This window comes from Drosophila kikkawai, chromosome 2R (assembly GCF_030179895.1).
Source record: "Drosophila kikkawai strain 14028-0561.14 chromosome 2R, DkikHiC1v2, whole genome shotgun sequence".
NCBI classification, from domain to species: domain Eukaryota; kingdom Metazoa; phylum Arthropoda; class Insecta; order Diptera; family Drosophilidae; genus Drosophila; species Drosophila kikkawai.
This window is the reverse complement of record NC_091729.1, coordinates 21,137,722-21,154,229: the sequence shown is the minus strand read 5'-3', so window position 1 is coordinate 21,154,229 and position 16,508 is coordinate 21,137,722. Positions and strand designations below refer to the sequence as shown.

General features: G+C 40.0%; 3 protein-coding genes across 13 annotated transcripts in view; 2 read left to right on the top strand and 1 right to left on the bottom strand.

Annotated features, from left to right (window-relative positions):
• Positions 1 to 40: 40 nt before the first annotated feature.
• LOC108085085 (odorant receptor 46a-like) lies at positions 41 to 1,427 on the top strand. The gene is given in 3 exon segments (XM_017181554.3): positions 41 to 314; positions 317 to 1,110; positions 1,191 to 1,427. Coding segments are annotated over 3 exon segments (1,122 nt in total). The 3' UTR covers positions 1,245 to 1,427.
• A 422-nt stretch (positions 1,428 to 1,849) lies between these two features.
• On the top strand, positions 1,850 to 5,687 carry LOC108085138 (zinc finger protein 761). The gene is made up of 10 exons (XM_017181647.2): positions 1,850 to 2,602; positions 2,660 to 2,809; positions 2,871 to 3,132; positions 3,197 to 3,349; positions 3,413 to 3,556; positions 3,626 to 3,761; positions 3,829 to 4,471; positions 4,540 to 4,772; positions 4,920 to 5,394; positions 5,572 to 5,687. Exons 1-9 carry the CDS (start codon positions 1,876 to 1,878, stop codon positions 5,391 to 5,393), a joined length of 2,922 nt encoding a protein of 973 aa, XP_017037136.1. The 5' UTR covers positions 1,850 to 1,875; the 3' UTR covers position 5,394; positions 5,572 to 5,687.
• Positions 5,390 to 16,508, bottom strand: part of KCNQ (KCNQ potassium channel) — a 43,345-nt gene continuing 32,226 nt past the window's right edge. The window contains exons 1-19 of one of the 11 annotated variants that reach the window (XM_070284569.1): positions 16,001 to 16,308; positions 15,455 to 15,640; positions 15,040 to 15,257; positions 14,804 to 14,979; positions 14,577 to 14,702; positions 14,395 to 14,505; positions 14,092 to 14,279; positions 13,486 to 13,530; positions 11,620 to 11,816; positions 8,994 to 9,086; positions 7,594 to 7,664; positions 7,423 to 7,507; positions 7,228 to 7,270; positions 7,054 to 7,150; positions 6,620 to 6,988; positions 6,447 to 6,550; positions 6,270 to 6,385; positions 5,736 to 5,950; positions 5,390 to 5,680 (exon numbers count right to left, since the gene is read on the bottom strand). In XM_070284569.1, coding sequence (XP_070140670.1) covers positions 5,594 to 5,680; positions 5,736 to 5,950; positions 6,270 to 6,385; positions 6,447 to 6,550; positions 6,620 to 6,988; positions 7,054 to 7,150; positions 7,228 to 7,270; positions 7,423 to 7,507; positions 7,594 to 7,664; positions 8,994 to 9,086; positions 11,620 to 11,816; positions 13,486 to 13,530; positions 14,092 to 14,279; positions 14,395 to 14,505; positions 14,577 to 14,702; positions 14,804 to 14,979; positions 15,040 to 15,257; positions 15,455 to 15,640; positions 16,001 to 16,023 — 2,550 coding nt within the window. In that variant the 5' untranslated portion in view covers positions 16,024 to 16,308 and the 3' untranslated portion in view covers positions 5,390 to 5,593. Of the gene's footprint in view, positions 5,681 to 5,735; positions 5,951 to 6,097; positions 6,145 to 6,269; positions 6,386 to 6,446; positions 6,551 to 6,619; positions 6,989 to 7,053; positions 7,151 to 7,227; positions 7,271 to 7,422; positions 7,508 to 7,593; positions 7,722 to 8,276; positions 8,730 to 8,993; positions 9,087 to 11,619; positions 11,817 to 13,485; positions 13,531 to 14,091; positions 14,280 to 14,394; positions 14,506 to 14,576; positions 14,703 to 14,803; positions 14,980 to 15,039; positions 15,258 to 15,454; positions 15,641 to 15,716; positions 15,874 to 16,000; positions 16,309 to 16,508 lie in introns of those variants that run through there. The other 10 variants (XM_070284568.1, XM_017181658.2, XM_070284572.1 and 7 more) reach the window with 10 other exon arrangements.

Below are 16,508 nucleotides of genomic sequence, written 5' to 3'. Positions count from 1 at the left end.
GGTAGTTTCGGTCAAAGTCAAAGTCAGTGAAATCGCCAACATGGATCAGCATCTAAGGACAACGGAGCACTTTTACAAGTATCAAATGTGGTACTTTCAGATCCTGGGAGTTTGGAAACTTCCCAATGGGGCCACTAGACAGGAGCGTAATTTCCAAGTCATACGATTTGGCTTCATCCTGGTTTGCCTCTGCATCATGCTGCTGCTGTTTGCCCTGAAGCTTTTGAGCATTATTTCCGATGTGCGGGAGATCCTTAAGGTGTTCTTTATGTTCGCCACCGAAATGTCCTGCATGACCAAGCTTATGCACTTGAAGATGAATTTGCCACCAAAACCGAGCAGGAGAGAGAAATTATGGAATCGGCCAGAGTGGTGGTGGTTCTCATGAGGAACTTCTACGGCATCTCATCCTTGTTTACGGCTTCATTGATCCTTCTGGTTCCATGCTTTGCAAGCTATGAGGAGCTTCCGCTGAGCATGTACGAGGTGTGCAACATCCAGGGAAGGATTTGCTACGGGCTGCAGTATCTCTTCCAATCGATCTGCCTGCTGCCCACTTGTGTCCTGAACATTACCTATGATTCGGTGGCTTTTTCTTTGCTTACCTTTCTAAAGCTGCAGCTCCAGATGCTGGAATTGCGACTGGAGAAGTTGGGTTCAGCTGCTAACTCCGAGGAGAACGCGAGGATCTCTAAAGAGCTGCGCGAATGTGCTGACTATTACAACAGCATCGTGGAGTACAAAAAGTTGGTAGAGCTCTTCATCCAAGTGCCAGGTTCCGTACAGCTCATGTGCTCTATTCTCGTCCTGGTCTCGAATCTTTTTGGCCTCTCCACCATGTCCGTGGCCAACGGTGAAGCCATTCAAATGGCCAAAATATGTATTTATCAACTGGTGATGCTGTGGCAGATTTTTATCATTTGTTTTGCCTCCAACGAGGTGACTTTGCACAGTTCCAAACTCTGCAACGCCATCTACAGGTCCCAGTGGACGGGATGGAACCGAGAGAACCGCCGGATGATCCTGCTCATGATGCAACGCTTCAATTCACCGCTGCAATTGCGCACCTTTAATCCCACCTTCACCTTCAGCCTGGAGGCCTTTGGCTCTGTAGGGTTTTAATATATATTTTCATTATTTATTTATATTTATATTTGGTAATATATTTTATGTAATTTGTTTCGTTTCAGATTGTCAACTGTTCATACAGCTATTTTGCCTTGCTAAAGCGAGTCAATAGTTAGGATTCTCGGAATATTAATGGAAAATATTACAGAAAAAATATTGCACTAATGGAATGAATACTGATTGAAATACTACAAGGATAAGAGGATTCAAGGAGTGTTGGCGCATGCTGAATTTACAAGCATATATATCTTTAAAGCACTTTGTTAACTAGTGTTAATGTAGATGATTTACTGAGCACTTTGTCTGTGGAACTACATTTTTAATTGCTTGCAAAGAAAATAGCTCTTAATAAAGCTTAATTTAATGTGCGATTTAAAACAAATTTTACGTTATTTATTTTATCTATTAAAGTGAAATAATATGATTTTCTGTTACTGGTAATTTGTAATGTGTGTGGGAAAAGTTTTGGAATTACTTTACTATATAAATCTTAAAAGGTTTTCTTGTTTCATTGAGGTTTCTGATACTTGGTAATTCTTACTAATTTCTATAGAAATATATTTAATAATTGAGCAATCATTTTCTTTGCTAATATTTAAATATCCAAGAATATTAAAAATAACGTTTTTTTGTTAAGTGTTGTAAAATACCAGATTTTTGGTATAAGCAAAAGGTATGTGCCCTGAAATATACCGAAAAACAGAAAATACCCTAACGCCACAATTGTGCTGACGGACAAAGATTAAGATGTCGGAAAACCAGAAAAACACAAATAGCTGCCTGCATTGTACTGTTTTCAATACGAAATACCAGTACCAGGAGATCTTCGATGAGTTTGGCAGGGAGCTGGGCCTCCAAACGCTGCTGGCCAAGCATTTCCAGCTGGATGTGGCGCCCGATCCGCTCCAGCGTCAGCTCCTGTGCGAGGTGTGCGTCAACACACTCATCCGGCTGTTTGATATCGATGAACTGCACCGGCAACAGGATGCGGCGAGGGCTAGGCTCAAGGATCCCAGTCCTGTTGTCATCCTGGATTCAGTCGAGCCTGAAGTTAAGCCTGCGCAGGCTGCTGCCGCTCCCAAGAAGGAAAAGGCTGCTCCTCCTCCTCCCTTAAGGGAACCAAGTGCACGGATCAGTAAGAGAGTTCAGCCACCTCCGGTAGTGCCTGTTCCATCTAAATCGTCGGAAAGAGCCAAGGAGACGGTGAAACCCGAAAAGGAAGCATCGCCCGCCAAGCCAAAGGATGCAGATCAGGAGCATATTAGTGTACTGATACAAAACCTCCTCGATGAAGACGAGGCCATTAGCGAGGAAGTGGCAGACGAAGTTGAGTCATTTTGTGAGGAAGTAGAAGCAATTGAAGCTGCTCCCATTCCAGAGGAGCCGCAAGCCCAAAGGAAAATTGTCTTGTTGAACAAGAAAGCTGCGCGGCAACCTAGTCTAGATGAAGACATTTACATATACGAGCATGAGGGTAGGTTTTACACTGAAAAAGTTTCAAGAATATTCTTAATCCAACATTTTATTATAGATATCCTGGAGCCAGCTGTAAAGAAGGTAAAGGTCGAAGTCAAGGCTCGATCTTCAGCTAAGGAACAAGTTCAAGCGGAGGAGAGCCAAAGCGAGGGCGAAACCGAGGAGAGTCATGTGGTGCTCTTTGACTTTGTTATGATCAAAGAAAGTATGTAAAGAATCACCTTAAACTAAACTATTATTTATTGCAACTCTTTTTTTTTTTGTAGAGGATGACATTGCTGACATTGCCGAGTACTTGTCCACGGTGGTAAAGACCAGCTTTGAAAAGCTAACCTTTGAATGGACCACGGCTTGCAAACACTGTTCCCAGAAGTTTCCTAACTTTGAGAGCCTTTTGAGTCACACACTAAAGTCGCATAAATCTCGAGGCAATGTCTACAAGTGTCCCATTGATGGCTGCAGCAAGGAGTTGAAGGGCAGCAAATTTCTGGCCATGCATTTGGTTGTCTTACATGCACCCGTAGCTGAGTGAGTGCCTACAATCATAGGGAATTTGTTTTTATAATTACTAAAAATGATTTCTTTTGTCTAGAATACCCATTTATGGCAGTTGTCCGGAGTGCAAAATGACTTTTTCAAACATTTTGCATTACAACAAACACTCTTGTGCTCATATGATTAAAAAGAAGCGCGGTGTTCGCTTATTTTGTGAAATGTGTGCTCAGGAATTTCCCTCCTGGAAGCGGTAGGTTTCCCTCTTAATCTTGACTACTTGAAATATTATAGATAAAGTTTATTTTTCTTTCAGTTTTAACTTTCACAATCAATTCCATTTGGAGAAGCATAGGCCTCGTGCCTGCTTTGTCTGTGATTATGCCAGCACCAACATTGATGAGCTGTTTCAGCACTTGAACTACTCCCATGAGCCTGTGGGCACTTTATTTTGCGACCTGTAAGTGCTTTTATACCTTCAAAATAATCCAAATTGATTTATTTAATATTTATTTTAAAATTTTTATAGTTGCGATCGCACTTTTCGGGATCCTGGGGTGTTCATGGAGCACAATAAGTCGCATGCTAATGTGAGCAGCACTACTTATTCCTGCGGCGAATGCCTGGCAGTATTTGAGTCACGAAGTCGCCTAAATGGACACATGGTAGGACTATATAGAAACCATATAACTTAACTAGAACTGTATCTCATGGAAACTTTTAAATTTTCAGCGCTCTATGCATGGCAGCATAATTAGCTGCGAGCTCTGTTCCCGCGAGTTTGGTAGCGAGGCCACCTACAGCATTCACATGAAGAAGCATCTGATTATCGAGAGAGATCTGCACGTTTGCCACAATTGCGGCCTGCTAAACGATAGCCAAGAAAAAATGGCTGAACATGCAGAAACCAAGAATTCGCCCTGTTTTAAGGCCAAGATATACACGGAGATGCTACGCGATGCCTATGTCTGTGAATACTGTTCCTCGTACTTTAAGCAAAAGTCCGATTTGCAGGCACATCGCCAGTCGGGAATCCATAAGAATGGGTTGTTTTGGTGCCAGCCGTGTGGCAAGGATTTTCCCCACATGAAACTGTACCGCCATCACCTGCGCAACTATCAGAAATTGCGATCGGATTCAACGCATCGTAAGCTAGAAATTTGTGTCTTCTACATGTGCGATCAGCAGGACTGCACGGAGGCCTATGTGAACTGGAACTCGTTGTACACGCACAAGCGACGCACTCATGAATCGTCGGACAAGCAGACGGAGAAGGCCTCAAAGTCTGCTAAGGATTGGATTTGCCAGTTTTGCTTAAAGGAGTGCCGCTCAAAGATGTCCTTGTCTGTTCATGTGGCTAGGAGTCATAATAATGGTGTGTTTAACGGCCTTACTTTCCTACCTTTCTCTTTCAAGTTAATTCGTTTTCTTTTTATCTCCCAGACAACGTCTCCTGTTCCTTGTGCAATGCCTCTTATAAAAGCCAGGATGCTTTGGACAAGCACCATGCCTACTGGCATGAGCCCATCGAGTGTCCGCAGTGCTTTAAGATTGTCAAAAATCGTCGAAATTACGACACTCATGTTAATGTTGTGCATTCAAACAAGAAACGCTATGCCTGCGGTGTTTGCGAAAAGGGTTTCTATCATAAAAGCGAAATGGAGGCTCATCAAAAGGTAAATATAAATGACTTTATTCAAGTATTATTATCGTCTTTAGCCTCAAAAATCTATATAGTATAGATTTATAGATATTTTCCTTTATATAATATAGAGATTTTCTGACATTCCTAACCATTCTTACACATTTTCATGCTCTTCCAGCTCCATGGCCAGTTGTACAGCTGCGAGCAATGCAGTTTTACCACAAGGAACAAGAAGTCCTTGTCGGTTCATGTCCTGGGTCAGCACTACAAGCGTTTTGCCTTTGAGTGCAAAGTGTGCAACAAGAGATTCGGACGTCGTCAGGGCCTGACTACGCACATTCAGCGGGCTCATGGCTCCAAGTACGTGTGCCGTGACTACTTCGAGGAAGGCTGCGGGCGCACCTTTGTCAGCAGTTCCCAGCTGAATGTTCATGTGCGGAAAGTGCACGAAGGCAGTATTTTTCTACAGGAGGAGGAGGAGGAAGAAGAGGATAGCGATGGGCCATCCACATCCAAGAAGCCCTGCTATAACATCGATGATGATAGCAATATTGAGTTTGTAGAAATTGGAGACGGCGAGGATGAGGAGGAGTTGGTGGAGGAAGAGGAGGAAGAATTTATTGAGGATCCCAATTTGAATACTAAACATTAAGGTAAAGCCTTTCTTTGCTAAAGCAGATTTATTTGATTTGAATTTCCATTTTTGTGTTTTGTTTTTTTTTGCTACTCCATAATTTGAACACAAATGATGTCCGAAAATGACATTAATATGCATTCCATAGTACATATAATACTATATTCTAATGATAATAATAATAGCTACGTTTTAGGCTAAACTTCAATTGCAATTAACTAGCCAGAGTCTGGCGGAAGCAAATTTGATTTATTAAGCGTTGTGGTTTGGTCATTTAACTGCTGAAGATTGTGTGCGGAGCTTACCTGTAAATGAAATGATTAGATTTATAATTAAAATATAATATAAGCTTGGACTTACTGGGCTAATTGGTGTTATAACAATGGCTGTGCGCGTGGCACACTGCAGCAGGGCTGTGTCCTCAGTGGACTCATCACAGTCACCATCGGCATCCGCATCCACGTCCACATCCACACCAATATCACTGTCGATCTCCCAGGAGGGGAAATGTTCCATTTCGCCTTCACAGTTCAGATCCTCCTCCTCGAAGTCCTCGTACTCATCGATTAGTATAACTAAATGAAAGATTATTTTAACGTTTTTGTTAATCTATTTGTTAAGTGAAACACAAGTTTTTATGTTCGACAACAAATGACACTCACATAATGTCTGATGAATGTGTTAAAAAATTTATGTTCTAGAATCCCAATGAAGCCAAAAGAGTTATTCAATGTTTTTTAATCATTCAATCTTAACAGAAAAAATAAATCTAAATAAAAAATCAGGAAAAACAGGTACACATGCTTTTTATTAAAATCAAGAAAATCAAATAAAGTTAATAAGTAAATGATGAGGTGTTAGTTTTCGATTGAAAGTATAATCAAATTAAATTACTTGAACTATCTGGCGGCGTAGGCTTTGCACTGCTGTCTAGGGACTCGGCTCCCTCATCGGGTATGTTGATGCGTTGCTCCTGCTTGCTATACGGCTCCGATGTGGATCTTTGTAGGCTTTTTAATAGGGAATATATATTGTTTATATTGTATATATTTAATTACAAGCTGTAGTCACCTTAACGTAACACGTTTTTTGGTTCTATTCTCTAATTCAGTCATAAAAACATCATTGTGCTGCTGCTTGTCAGACCCCAGCTGATATGAGTTAAGCACGGAAGACTGTGAATTGTAATTATATAACTTAAACATATATTTTTATAAAATATTTAAATATTTGTAATTAATTACCTTTGTATTGGTCGCTGTATGCTGCATGTGCGGCGGCATTGGGGTTTGTGTGGCAATCGCATCGGTTGTCGTTGTGGCCGTTTGTGTGGCTGTCAAGGATCGCAGCTCGGTGCCATCGGTCACCGAGGTGGGATTCAGCAGCGGAGTGCTAATGGCTGCTGTGGTCACCTGCTCCGGATGCACACTAAGGGCCGCAGTGCGTTTCCACACATCGATCATGGCCAGGTTGTGGGCATGATGCAGGGGCTTGTGGTTAGGACTAATGGAATGTATTTTGGGCTTGGCTGGCAGCGGAAGAGCCAGGAATCTATCACGATCCTCCATGTACGCCTTGATTAGCACGTCCAGTTTCTCTTCGATATCAGCGACCTATATTAAGGATATAATGAAGATATATATATTTTGAAATTTGATTTTTTTAACAAAGATCTCACCTGCCGCTCGACTTTAACCACGCGGGAGGCTAAGCTTATTTTAGATGCATACACATCCTTAGCCTTGGACCCTTGTTTGCCTAGGATTTGATCCAGGCTGTAGATAAATTAATTTAAAATAGTATAACATTTTATTTTATTTATTTTTAGATTTTATTTTGTTAAAGTTCTTACCGCAAATGTAGCATTTTAACGCGACCTAACAAGTCAACGTGTCCTGAAATATAATGGTATTTTATATATTAATAAAAATTAAATATAAAAAGGATAACAATTATTTATGATTTTTTGACAATTTATTTTTATTTATTAATTAATTAATTAATTTTATTAAATGAACTTTAAATATAATTTATGACTCGAACTCACCGGCCGCATATTGCTCCATGACATCCTTGACGTCGTAGGGCTTCAAGGCCTCCTTGAATTTCCTTCGCGCCACAAAGTACTTGAGCTGCAAAAGCAGAACAATTTCCAAGATTTTCAATTTTAAATCCCAAATAATTTAAGAGAATTCCCAAAAGCAAAACCCAGACTCACCTTACGTATAAATCTAATGGCCGTCTTGTGCCGATTGGTTAGCTGCGTGCAGCGCGGCTCCTCATCCTCATCTGCGGGCAATTTGTGAATCAGAGAGATTGACTTGTGCGTTAGGTTTTGGTTGCTAGCTTCGCTTGTTGGTTATTTTTTGGTTTGGTTTTTATTTTTTGGTTTGGATATGGTTAATCAAGTCAACGTCAACGCAAATATACAACAACACATACAAAATTACCGTTACACACACATATGGAACAATTAGTAAATACACATGGATTATCATTAATATGTCAACGAGAGATATATAGACGTAGATATATAGTTATAGATGTAGATATAGATATATAGATAGAGAGAGCCTTAGTTAGTTAGTTGGGTAAATGCAAGGCCAAAGGATCATAATCACCATCCTTCAGCCTGGAGTTACTGAAGCAAGCGTTGTGGCGTGAGGTGTCGCTGTGTGATGGATGGATGGATGGGATCCGGATGAGGATGCGGATATGGATAGTCAGGTGGAGATTCAAGTGGCACCGATTACCTACTACGACTACAAATCAAGCTTCTGCTGGGAAGAGAGGGACACTCTACTACTTATGGGAAGAGGAATTGTGGAGGTCTTCATGCATTTAACCTAGCACAGGCGTTGGACTGGGCGCTACTCCTGGCGATACTCTCCACACACGCACTTGCCGCTTCGGTGGGCTGCGAGAATCCAGTTTCCAGGAAGTGCGTTGCCGCCGCAAAGAAGCGGTTTCGCGCGTGGCCCGGACTGCTGCCCGGACTCGCCTTGGTGACGGGCAGCGGCAGGGTGTTGCTTCGCTGGCACGTATCCTGCTGACCTTGGGCTGCATCCTCCAAGTCCTGATCGTTGGCCGGGGCCACTCTTGGCGAACGCAGCGAAAACGTAGAGCCCAAGAAATTGCCGGCAAGGAAACCGTAGAGCACCACCGGTATGGTCAGGTGCCGGTTGCTAGGCTTGGCCTGCTCCTCGGCTCCTTGATCCCCGGATCCAGCCGGTTCCTCCACCTCTATGACACAGTCCTTCGAGGGCTGATCGTCTGGAAACTGGGCCAAGGAGCCGGCACTGGCGCTGAGCTGGCTGCTAATATTGGCCAGTGTTGACGGCTGCTGCTGGCTGGCTGAGTGTGTTAAGTCAAGACAAGTGTCTGGATTATAGGGGGAAGGAGCCCGGGGGCGGGATCTCGAGGGGGGAGGAGTCGTGTTAGGCAACCAACCAACAAACAACATCAATTCAAAGTTCAATCAATCTTATCTCTGGGATGCATTGGATTCACAACATTGACACAACCACAACACTCAAATACAATATAGTGTGAGATATAGTAATCTGATATTGGATATTCGTATTGTAGGACCTGGGGGAGAGGACCTTGTAGACTTACCGTCTGAATTTTTAATATTTTTTAAGCAAGTGGTTTCAGCAACTGAATCTTCGCTGAAACTTGGATTCATGGATTTGCCGTTTTGTACTACCTCTGTAAAATTTTCAAATCGAAAACAATTAAACTCGAAAATCGAACTCCACCCTGTGGAGCTGCGTTTTGGTAACTGTAACTGGAATCGGATTGGTTGCCAATGTGTATATATAAATATATATCTGCGATTCGAGAGACACGGTACACGGTACACTCTATACTCTATGGGTCGTACAATATTGGAACATTCAACACGGTTGCGAAAATAAATATATAGAAAAACAAGAAAGGAAGCTAACTTCGGCACGCCGAAGTTTGTATACCCTTGCAGATTGGTTTTCATATTTATATTATAAATTATAATGCCGAAAACAGACACTAAACAGAGTTTCATAACATTTTACCTATACTTATTATGTTTACAGTTTGACAGTTACAATTATACATTCCCAGCTTTACATTTTCTCTACATCTACGGATCGCTTCTATGGCAGCTATATGATATAATTGTCCGATTTTCATAATATTGTTACCAAAATTTTGAAATAATACTAAAAGCTCATGTCTCAAAGTAGATGAAAATACGTTGAAAAACAACGAAGTTATAATTTTTTCTATTACTTTCCCTATCGTTCCTATGACAGCTATAAGATATAGTCGTCCGATTTTCATAAAATTTATACCAAAATTCTGAAATAATACCAGAAGCTTATATCTAAAATTAGATTCAAATATGATGAAAAACAACGAAGTTATATTTTTTTTTTCGATTAATTTCCCGATCGATCCTATGACAGCTATAAGATATAGTAGTCCGATTTTCATAAAATTTTTACCAAAATTCTGGAATAATATAAAATGACCATATCTTAAAAATGATGTAATAATTTAGAAAAACAGCCAAGTTATAATTTTTTTTCTAAAAATTTATCGAACATTTGTATGGCAGCTATATGATATAGTCGTCCGATCCGGCCCGTTCCGACATATATAGCAGTGAGAGTATATAGAAGACTATATACAAAGTTTCATTCAGATAGCTTTAAAACTGAGGGACTAGTTTGCGTAGAAACGGACAGACGGACAGACGGACAGACGGACGGACAGACGGACAGACGGACATGGCTAGATCGACTCGGCTGTTGATGTTGATTAAGAATATATATACTTTATAGGGTCGGATACGTCTCCTTCACTGCGTTGCAATCTTCTGACTGAAATTATAATACCCTGCAAGGGTATAAAAAACCAAGATAATGCGCCACAAGTGAGAAATCAAAACATCCAACTTCTAAGTACAACGAATAATTTTTGCTTTATTTTTTTAAGGGTTAAAAGTTATTTAAATATTGCTTTAGTTAATGCATTGTTTGTTGGTAAATTTAAGTAAGTCTTTGAGTTTTATTCGAATGTTTTTGATGGGGTTTATGTTGGGGTTTTAGAAGAAATGAAGGTATTAAAACCCTAAACTGTGAATTTGTGGTTATTCTTTTGAATTGTATTATAAAGTTTATTGATTTTTTTAAAGCTTTTAATTATTAGTTTTTTTTTTAGTTATTTTAGGTAAGCTTTTTTATTTCCTTTAAGTTTCAGAAGATATCAACAATAATTGTTGAATTATTCAATATTTTATGGTTCAAGCTACTAAATCTGCAGTTAATTAATTCGTAAAGTCTCCTGATGTTCAAAGACATTTATAGAGCCGCAATGTTTCAATTAATATCACATCAATGCCGACTAGAATTGTTTATTGTTTGATTAATGGCTAGTTTAATGACAATTTGTTTAAGTGGAATTTATTGCAGAACGTTGCATGCATAACAAAATAAAGCGAATAAAAACATATACTATATTCCCTAGAAATAAAATTTGGTAAATGACTTTCAATTTAATTTAATTTCCTTTTAATTTAGCTTGTCATCTCTTGTGTAGGGGGAGTGTGATTTCACTTGTTTTGGGGGAAAATTGGTGGAACTGCGTAAATAGCCAAAGAAATCTTGATTTTTTTTTGTTATTATTTGCTCAGCAATAATAAAGTTGGAAAGAACAACATGCTGGGGTCGAACAGTGCGTTTCGTTACAGTAGGTCAGAGTATATATTTTGAATTTTCTCAGGGATTATTGATGTAAAAGTATTTGTAAAACTCTTTCTTAAACGAAAATCTTTTAAAAACAATCACTTTTTTAAAGTTTAATTTTTTATATTCGCATTTTTGGGAGATTTCAAGTACCAGGATTTTTTAATAATTTATTTTATTAATATTCTAGAAATAATTTGAAAATATAATATTTTTTAAAATATTTTATGAGGAACCATTAATTTCCAAATACTTTCAAAAATTTCCTAGAAACCATCTAAAGTGTTAGGACAACTTTGAAGAGTTTTAAAATCTCTTGAGATTTCTGTAGACCAATTTAAATCTCTGACTTACTGCCACGAAACGCACCTTAAAATATCCTCTTCAGATCTGTGAGAGTTTTGTGTTTCGTGTGTGTGCGGACTGTGTGCAAACAGAAATTCGCAATGGAATGGAAATGGGGAAACATAAACGGAAATAGGAAAGAGGCCCCCAGGATGGCCCCAGCAACTTACCCAGATTCTCCACGGACGCATTGATGTCCCGTATGGTGCGGGTGTATCTCGTGGAGGCCCGCGAGGAGCCCGGCGGCTTGGATATACCGCTGCCATCTCCGCCGCCCGGAGTCTGGATCGTCTGGCTCTTGTGCCGCCGGATGGTGGGCAGCCGGGCCACGAAGGATGTGTTGTGCTTGAAGCTGGACGACGCCCGTCTAGAGGGGAAATAACTCTGTGTTAGCCCACGGATATTTGCACATTTCAAATAGTTGGATTTTTGAGGGGAGGGTAAAGATAGAAACGGTTATCTGGCAAAAGTAGGTAACAAGATACGGACTGTGTTTCATAGTTAAAGTGTGCGTGTAGCCGTGTGTGTGTGTTTGGTGTAGTTGCGCATACATACATACAAATAGAGGTGAGGAGTAAAAAACATTTAAAAAATTGGTGCTGAGGTAGAAAAAATTATTATTTGGACATTTACAAGTCATAAATGAGGTGGTTTGCAGGGTCGATCAGAAGCCGACTGCCTGGACTGTCCCGACACTCAAAGAAGAGCTTGAAGTAGCTTTTATCTTAGATAGCTTTTTGTATATTTAATTAGTACTATCTTGAACTATAACTAGGCATTATCTGTTTGTTAGTGCTATCTGTGATACACTTGCCCTAGACTTTATCTGTGTCACTTAAGTATCTTGAGGTGCTCTTCACAATCTCACTGACCTTAAGAGACTTATTGTCTCTCTTTGGGAAATAAAAACATTAAATATTTGTTTTTTAGAAAAAGAAATTAAGCCTATATTTATGAATAATATATTTCAATTATTTCTGCAAATGTTTTCTAAACATAAAATATCACTTATTCTGGCAACAGATATTTTTCTCTTAAGGGTAAACCACAAGTCACTTTTTTGGTGCCTACTTTTAGGCTCATTTTAAAAGGATTTTGAATTCCCTTTAGGTTTAAGAGCCTATTTGTAATACATTTTTAAATTAATTTTGAATATTAAAAACCCTTAATTAATAGGAAACTCTTAAGTATTCAGAAAACTATATTAACTTCTTAAAACACCCCTCAACCTTATGATATTTCATCACTTTAAGAAGAATTCCCCCGGACATTCAGACAATTAAACTCTATAATTACAAATTTAGATCATTAAAAGATCGGCTATTCCAATTTTGAGCATCGGGATTTCAAAGAACTAGGCATCGAGGTGCTGGGGGGGCAATTATCATATATAAGGCCGGGCGTAAAAAGGGGTGAGTGGGTGGTGGTGGGATATACAAGGTGTCTTCGTTTGGCTTGGTTTAACGGGGTAACGGGAGCGAGATAGAAACAGAGAGATAAACAGAGATAGAGAGATAGAGAATCGAATAAAAAGCTTTAGACTCATTTGGCTTCATTGAACTCACGTGTTAATTATAGATTACACACACATTTATATGCATTTTTATGAAGTTGGGGTTTTTGTTGGGCGCGCGGGCAGCAGAACACACACAAAATGAGAATCAATTCGTATTTCATATTGATTAATCGTATGTACTTCGGTCATTGAGGAGAATTTCACAAAAAATTTAGCAAAGAAATTCTTTCGAATGCGGCGGAAGACAGAGATGGAAAGATCGAGGCGAGAGAGAGAGACAGAGCGAGGCGACAGAGAGAGATAGATAGATTGAGAGACTGGTGCTGATGGTAAAAAAAGCTGCGAATTAACTTTGATTCGATTTTTAAATGTGGGCGCCATATGTCTACGAATGTGGGTGCTTTTAGGGGGCTGAGAGGAGCACCCCCCATATTTATAGAGAATGATTGGCATATTGCTTTGAGTCTTGCTTGGCTTTAGTTTAATTGCTTTTTGTTATGGTTGGTTATTCAAGGTTTACCTATATTCAGTTATGTTTTTTAATAATCGCTCCCAGTTTTCAGAACTGAAAATGTTTACAAAAATTATATTATCTATGGGAAAAAAGTAAATGATATAGAACTTAAGTGGTTAATCGGGGTGGTAAAAAGAGAGACAGACAGAGAGAGATAGAGTTGGGGGGGTGGATTCGATTTGATTTGATTTGATTTGGTTGATCGGGCTACACTCTATGTAGATATATTCTATAGTATATCTCTAGTTCTACCTACGCTGAGTGTATCGATTGATCAGTAGTGTTCTTGTTCTGTACATAGTAAAGTGTATTTTCGAGTTTCCAATCTTTTGCGCCGTTCTATGCGCTTCTCAAAATTTCTAGCTGGTCAGCTCATTAACACACTATATTTTACAGTTTATTTTTGATTTTTTCTTTGGTTATACACACCAATGCAGCTAGTGTTTGTGTGTGTGCGAGTGTTTGTGACTGTGTAAGTGTAATATCGTTTCTGTACAATAGTTGGTGGCACTTCTTTTCTGCAAAACACACCCCCAAGAGAGACTTAAGTATCATACAGATGCCCCGCCCACAAAATGGATCGAAATTGTAGCCATCGAGGATAATACTTACGAAGCCGGCGGACTGGGCAGTGCCACCTGGTGGATCTTCCATGTGGCCACCGACACGGAATGCTCGTCGGCCGCATAGCATCGCCACACGGCCTGGATGAGAGTGGCTGCCGGCTGCCGACGCCGGATCATGTGCTTCTGGCGCTGCTGCTGTTGGACCTTCAGGGCAAAGCCACTGCCCAGGATGCCCTGAAAAAAATATTTAAAAAATATATAGTATAAAGTAAGATAATTATAAATATATTTGAATAGCTAATACCTTTAATATTTTTTTATATATATGGTATATATATAATTAACTTACCGCTGGCAGTGCAAAGAAGGAGATTCCCAAAAGAGCACAACAGGAGGCAATTAGCTTGCCCTGCCAGGTAATGGGCACCATGTCTCCATACCCAACGGTGCACAGGGTAATCTAAAATCAGGAAAAGTTCAATAATATTTGCTTAATTTTGATAATTATTTATTAAAGTATTTATGACTTACCACACCCCACCAGAGGGCCTGGGCGAAATTGCTAAACTTATCATTGACGTCCTTCTCCCACATGTAGACTAGGAATGATGCAAAGATTAGACCTAAGAATCCTATATACATGGTTGTGATCAGCTCCTAGAAAAATAAAGATAAACAATTTTGTACAGCAAGTTAATTACAAAATATAATAATATCCTCTTAAAACTCGTAGTAATTCAAAATCTTATTCAACTCACCTGTCTGTGTGCGTATACAACCGAGCCGAGCAGCTTCCAGGTGCCGCCCCGTCGATCCATGCGCACCATCCGAAGGATCTGAAAGAACCGGAGGCCACGCAGGGCACTCGTGGCGAACACCTGGCCGGAGGTGCCCATGCCTAATACTACAATTGAGGCTAAAATGGTGATAATATCTGAAACAGCTTCCCTGATTAGCGCACAATCACCTTGATTTATCAGTTTAAGAATATTACCTATAATACAGAATGGTCGCTTCACGAACTTCAGCCGCCCCAGGCAGCCTTGGTAACGCGAACGGCAGCCCGACGACCACAAACGAGCTCCGAACTCCATGGTGAACCAGATGACCACCAGAATCTCCATGCGGAACAGGATATATACAGCGTCGTCCTCGTACTCCTTGATGGTGGAAAACACGCTTAGGGCCAGGCATGTAAACACCATCAGGAATCTGTAGAAAATATTTGAAAAATATATAAAAATTCTTTATAGAACTCTTATTTCTAATAAAATTTAAATTTCTTATAAATACTGAGATCTTAGCTTGTAAAATTAAAATCTAAAGCTTAGCCATGGCTTTAATATAACTACTTTAATGTTTATTATAATTTTAAATATTTTATTTTTCTAAATTTAAATTGTACTTACACCATCACATGGTAGAAAATGGCATGCAGGCCGCGTGGCCTCTCCAGGAAGTTGTAGAGGCGACTCTGGAGGCGCCGGTAGCGAACATCGCGGCGGGTGCCGCGATTATAGTTCAGCGGCTTCCCTAGGAGTGACATTCGCGGTTGCAGGATACGTTCCGAGTTCAGCCTGCCCGGTCTACATTTCCTGTAATCCACACATAAGAGAGAGAATGAGCCATTAGTATCTACACTCCTTCTCAGTACGAGTTAAGTAAGAGTACCCCTTGTACCCCCTGATGTCGTAGAAGGCATATATATCGTTGTCCGGATCCATTCTGATCTCATTCCAGCCCGGTAAACTTTCGGAAAAATCTCAGTTAAAATGTACTGACACACTTGGGACACGTCTGGTTCGAACGGCGCTTGAACCGCAACTCGATCGACGTCTAAACGTTGCCCGGTTAAAAAACCTTCCCTAACAACTCGACTTTCAAAAACCCCATGTGTAAATTTTATTAATTATCTACATAAACACTTTTTTTTATTTTTTCTTCGTTCCACACACCTTGCAATTTTACGACAAGCCATCGTTGTCTGGTAGACCTCTATTTGATTTTATTTTGATACCGCCCCTCAATATGTGTGTGGGTCCAAAGCGAGTATACATATATTGCACCTCGTCATCAACAACAAAAGTGCCATAAAAATTCGCGTATTTTAGCGACGTTTTCGTTTTGGCCGCTGTGGGCGGGTCAGGCTCTTTAGTCACGATCTCCCGACTTTGTCTTTGCCCAACGTGTCGTATAGCGATCGTACGTCATTAACATTAGGCACTTTGCACTTGCCGTACCCCACAAAATCACAAAATGGCCAGAAAAAAATGGGTGAGTGAGGGAGTGCTGGAAAATTACCAGTCGTCGATTGGCAATGGAAGCAGGGTTCTACACAGTTCAGGTTTAAATTGCTAAATTACAATTTTCATGCCTTGAAAAATATACGTTTCTAAATAAGAATTCTTCCAGGGGAACAAGTAGAGTTTGACCATAATATTCAGAAGAGAAGGTGAAACCCGA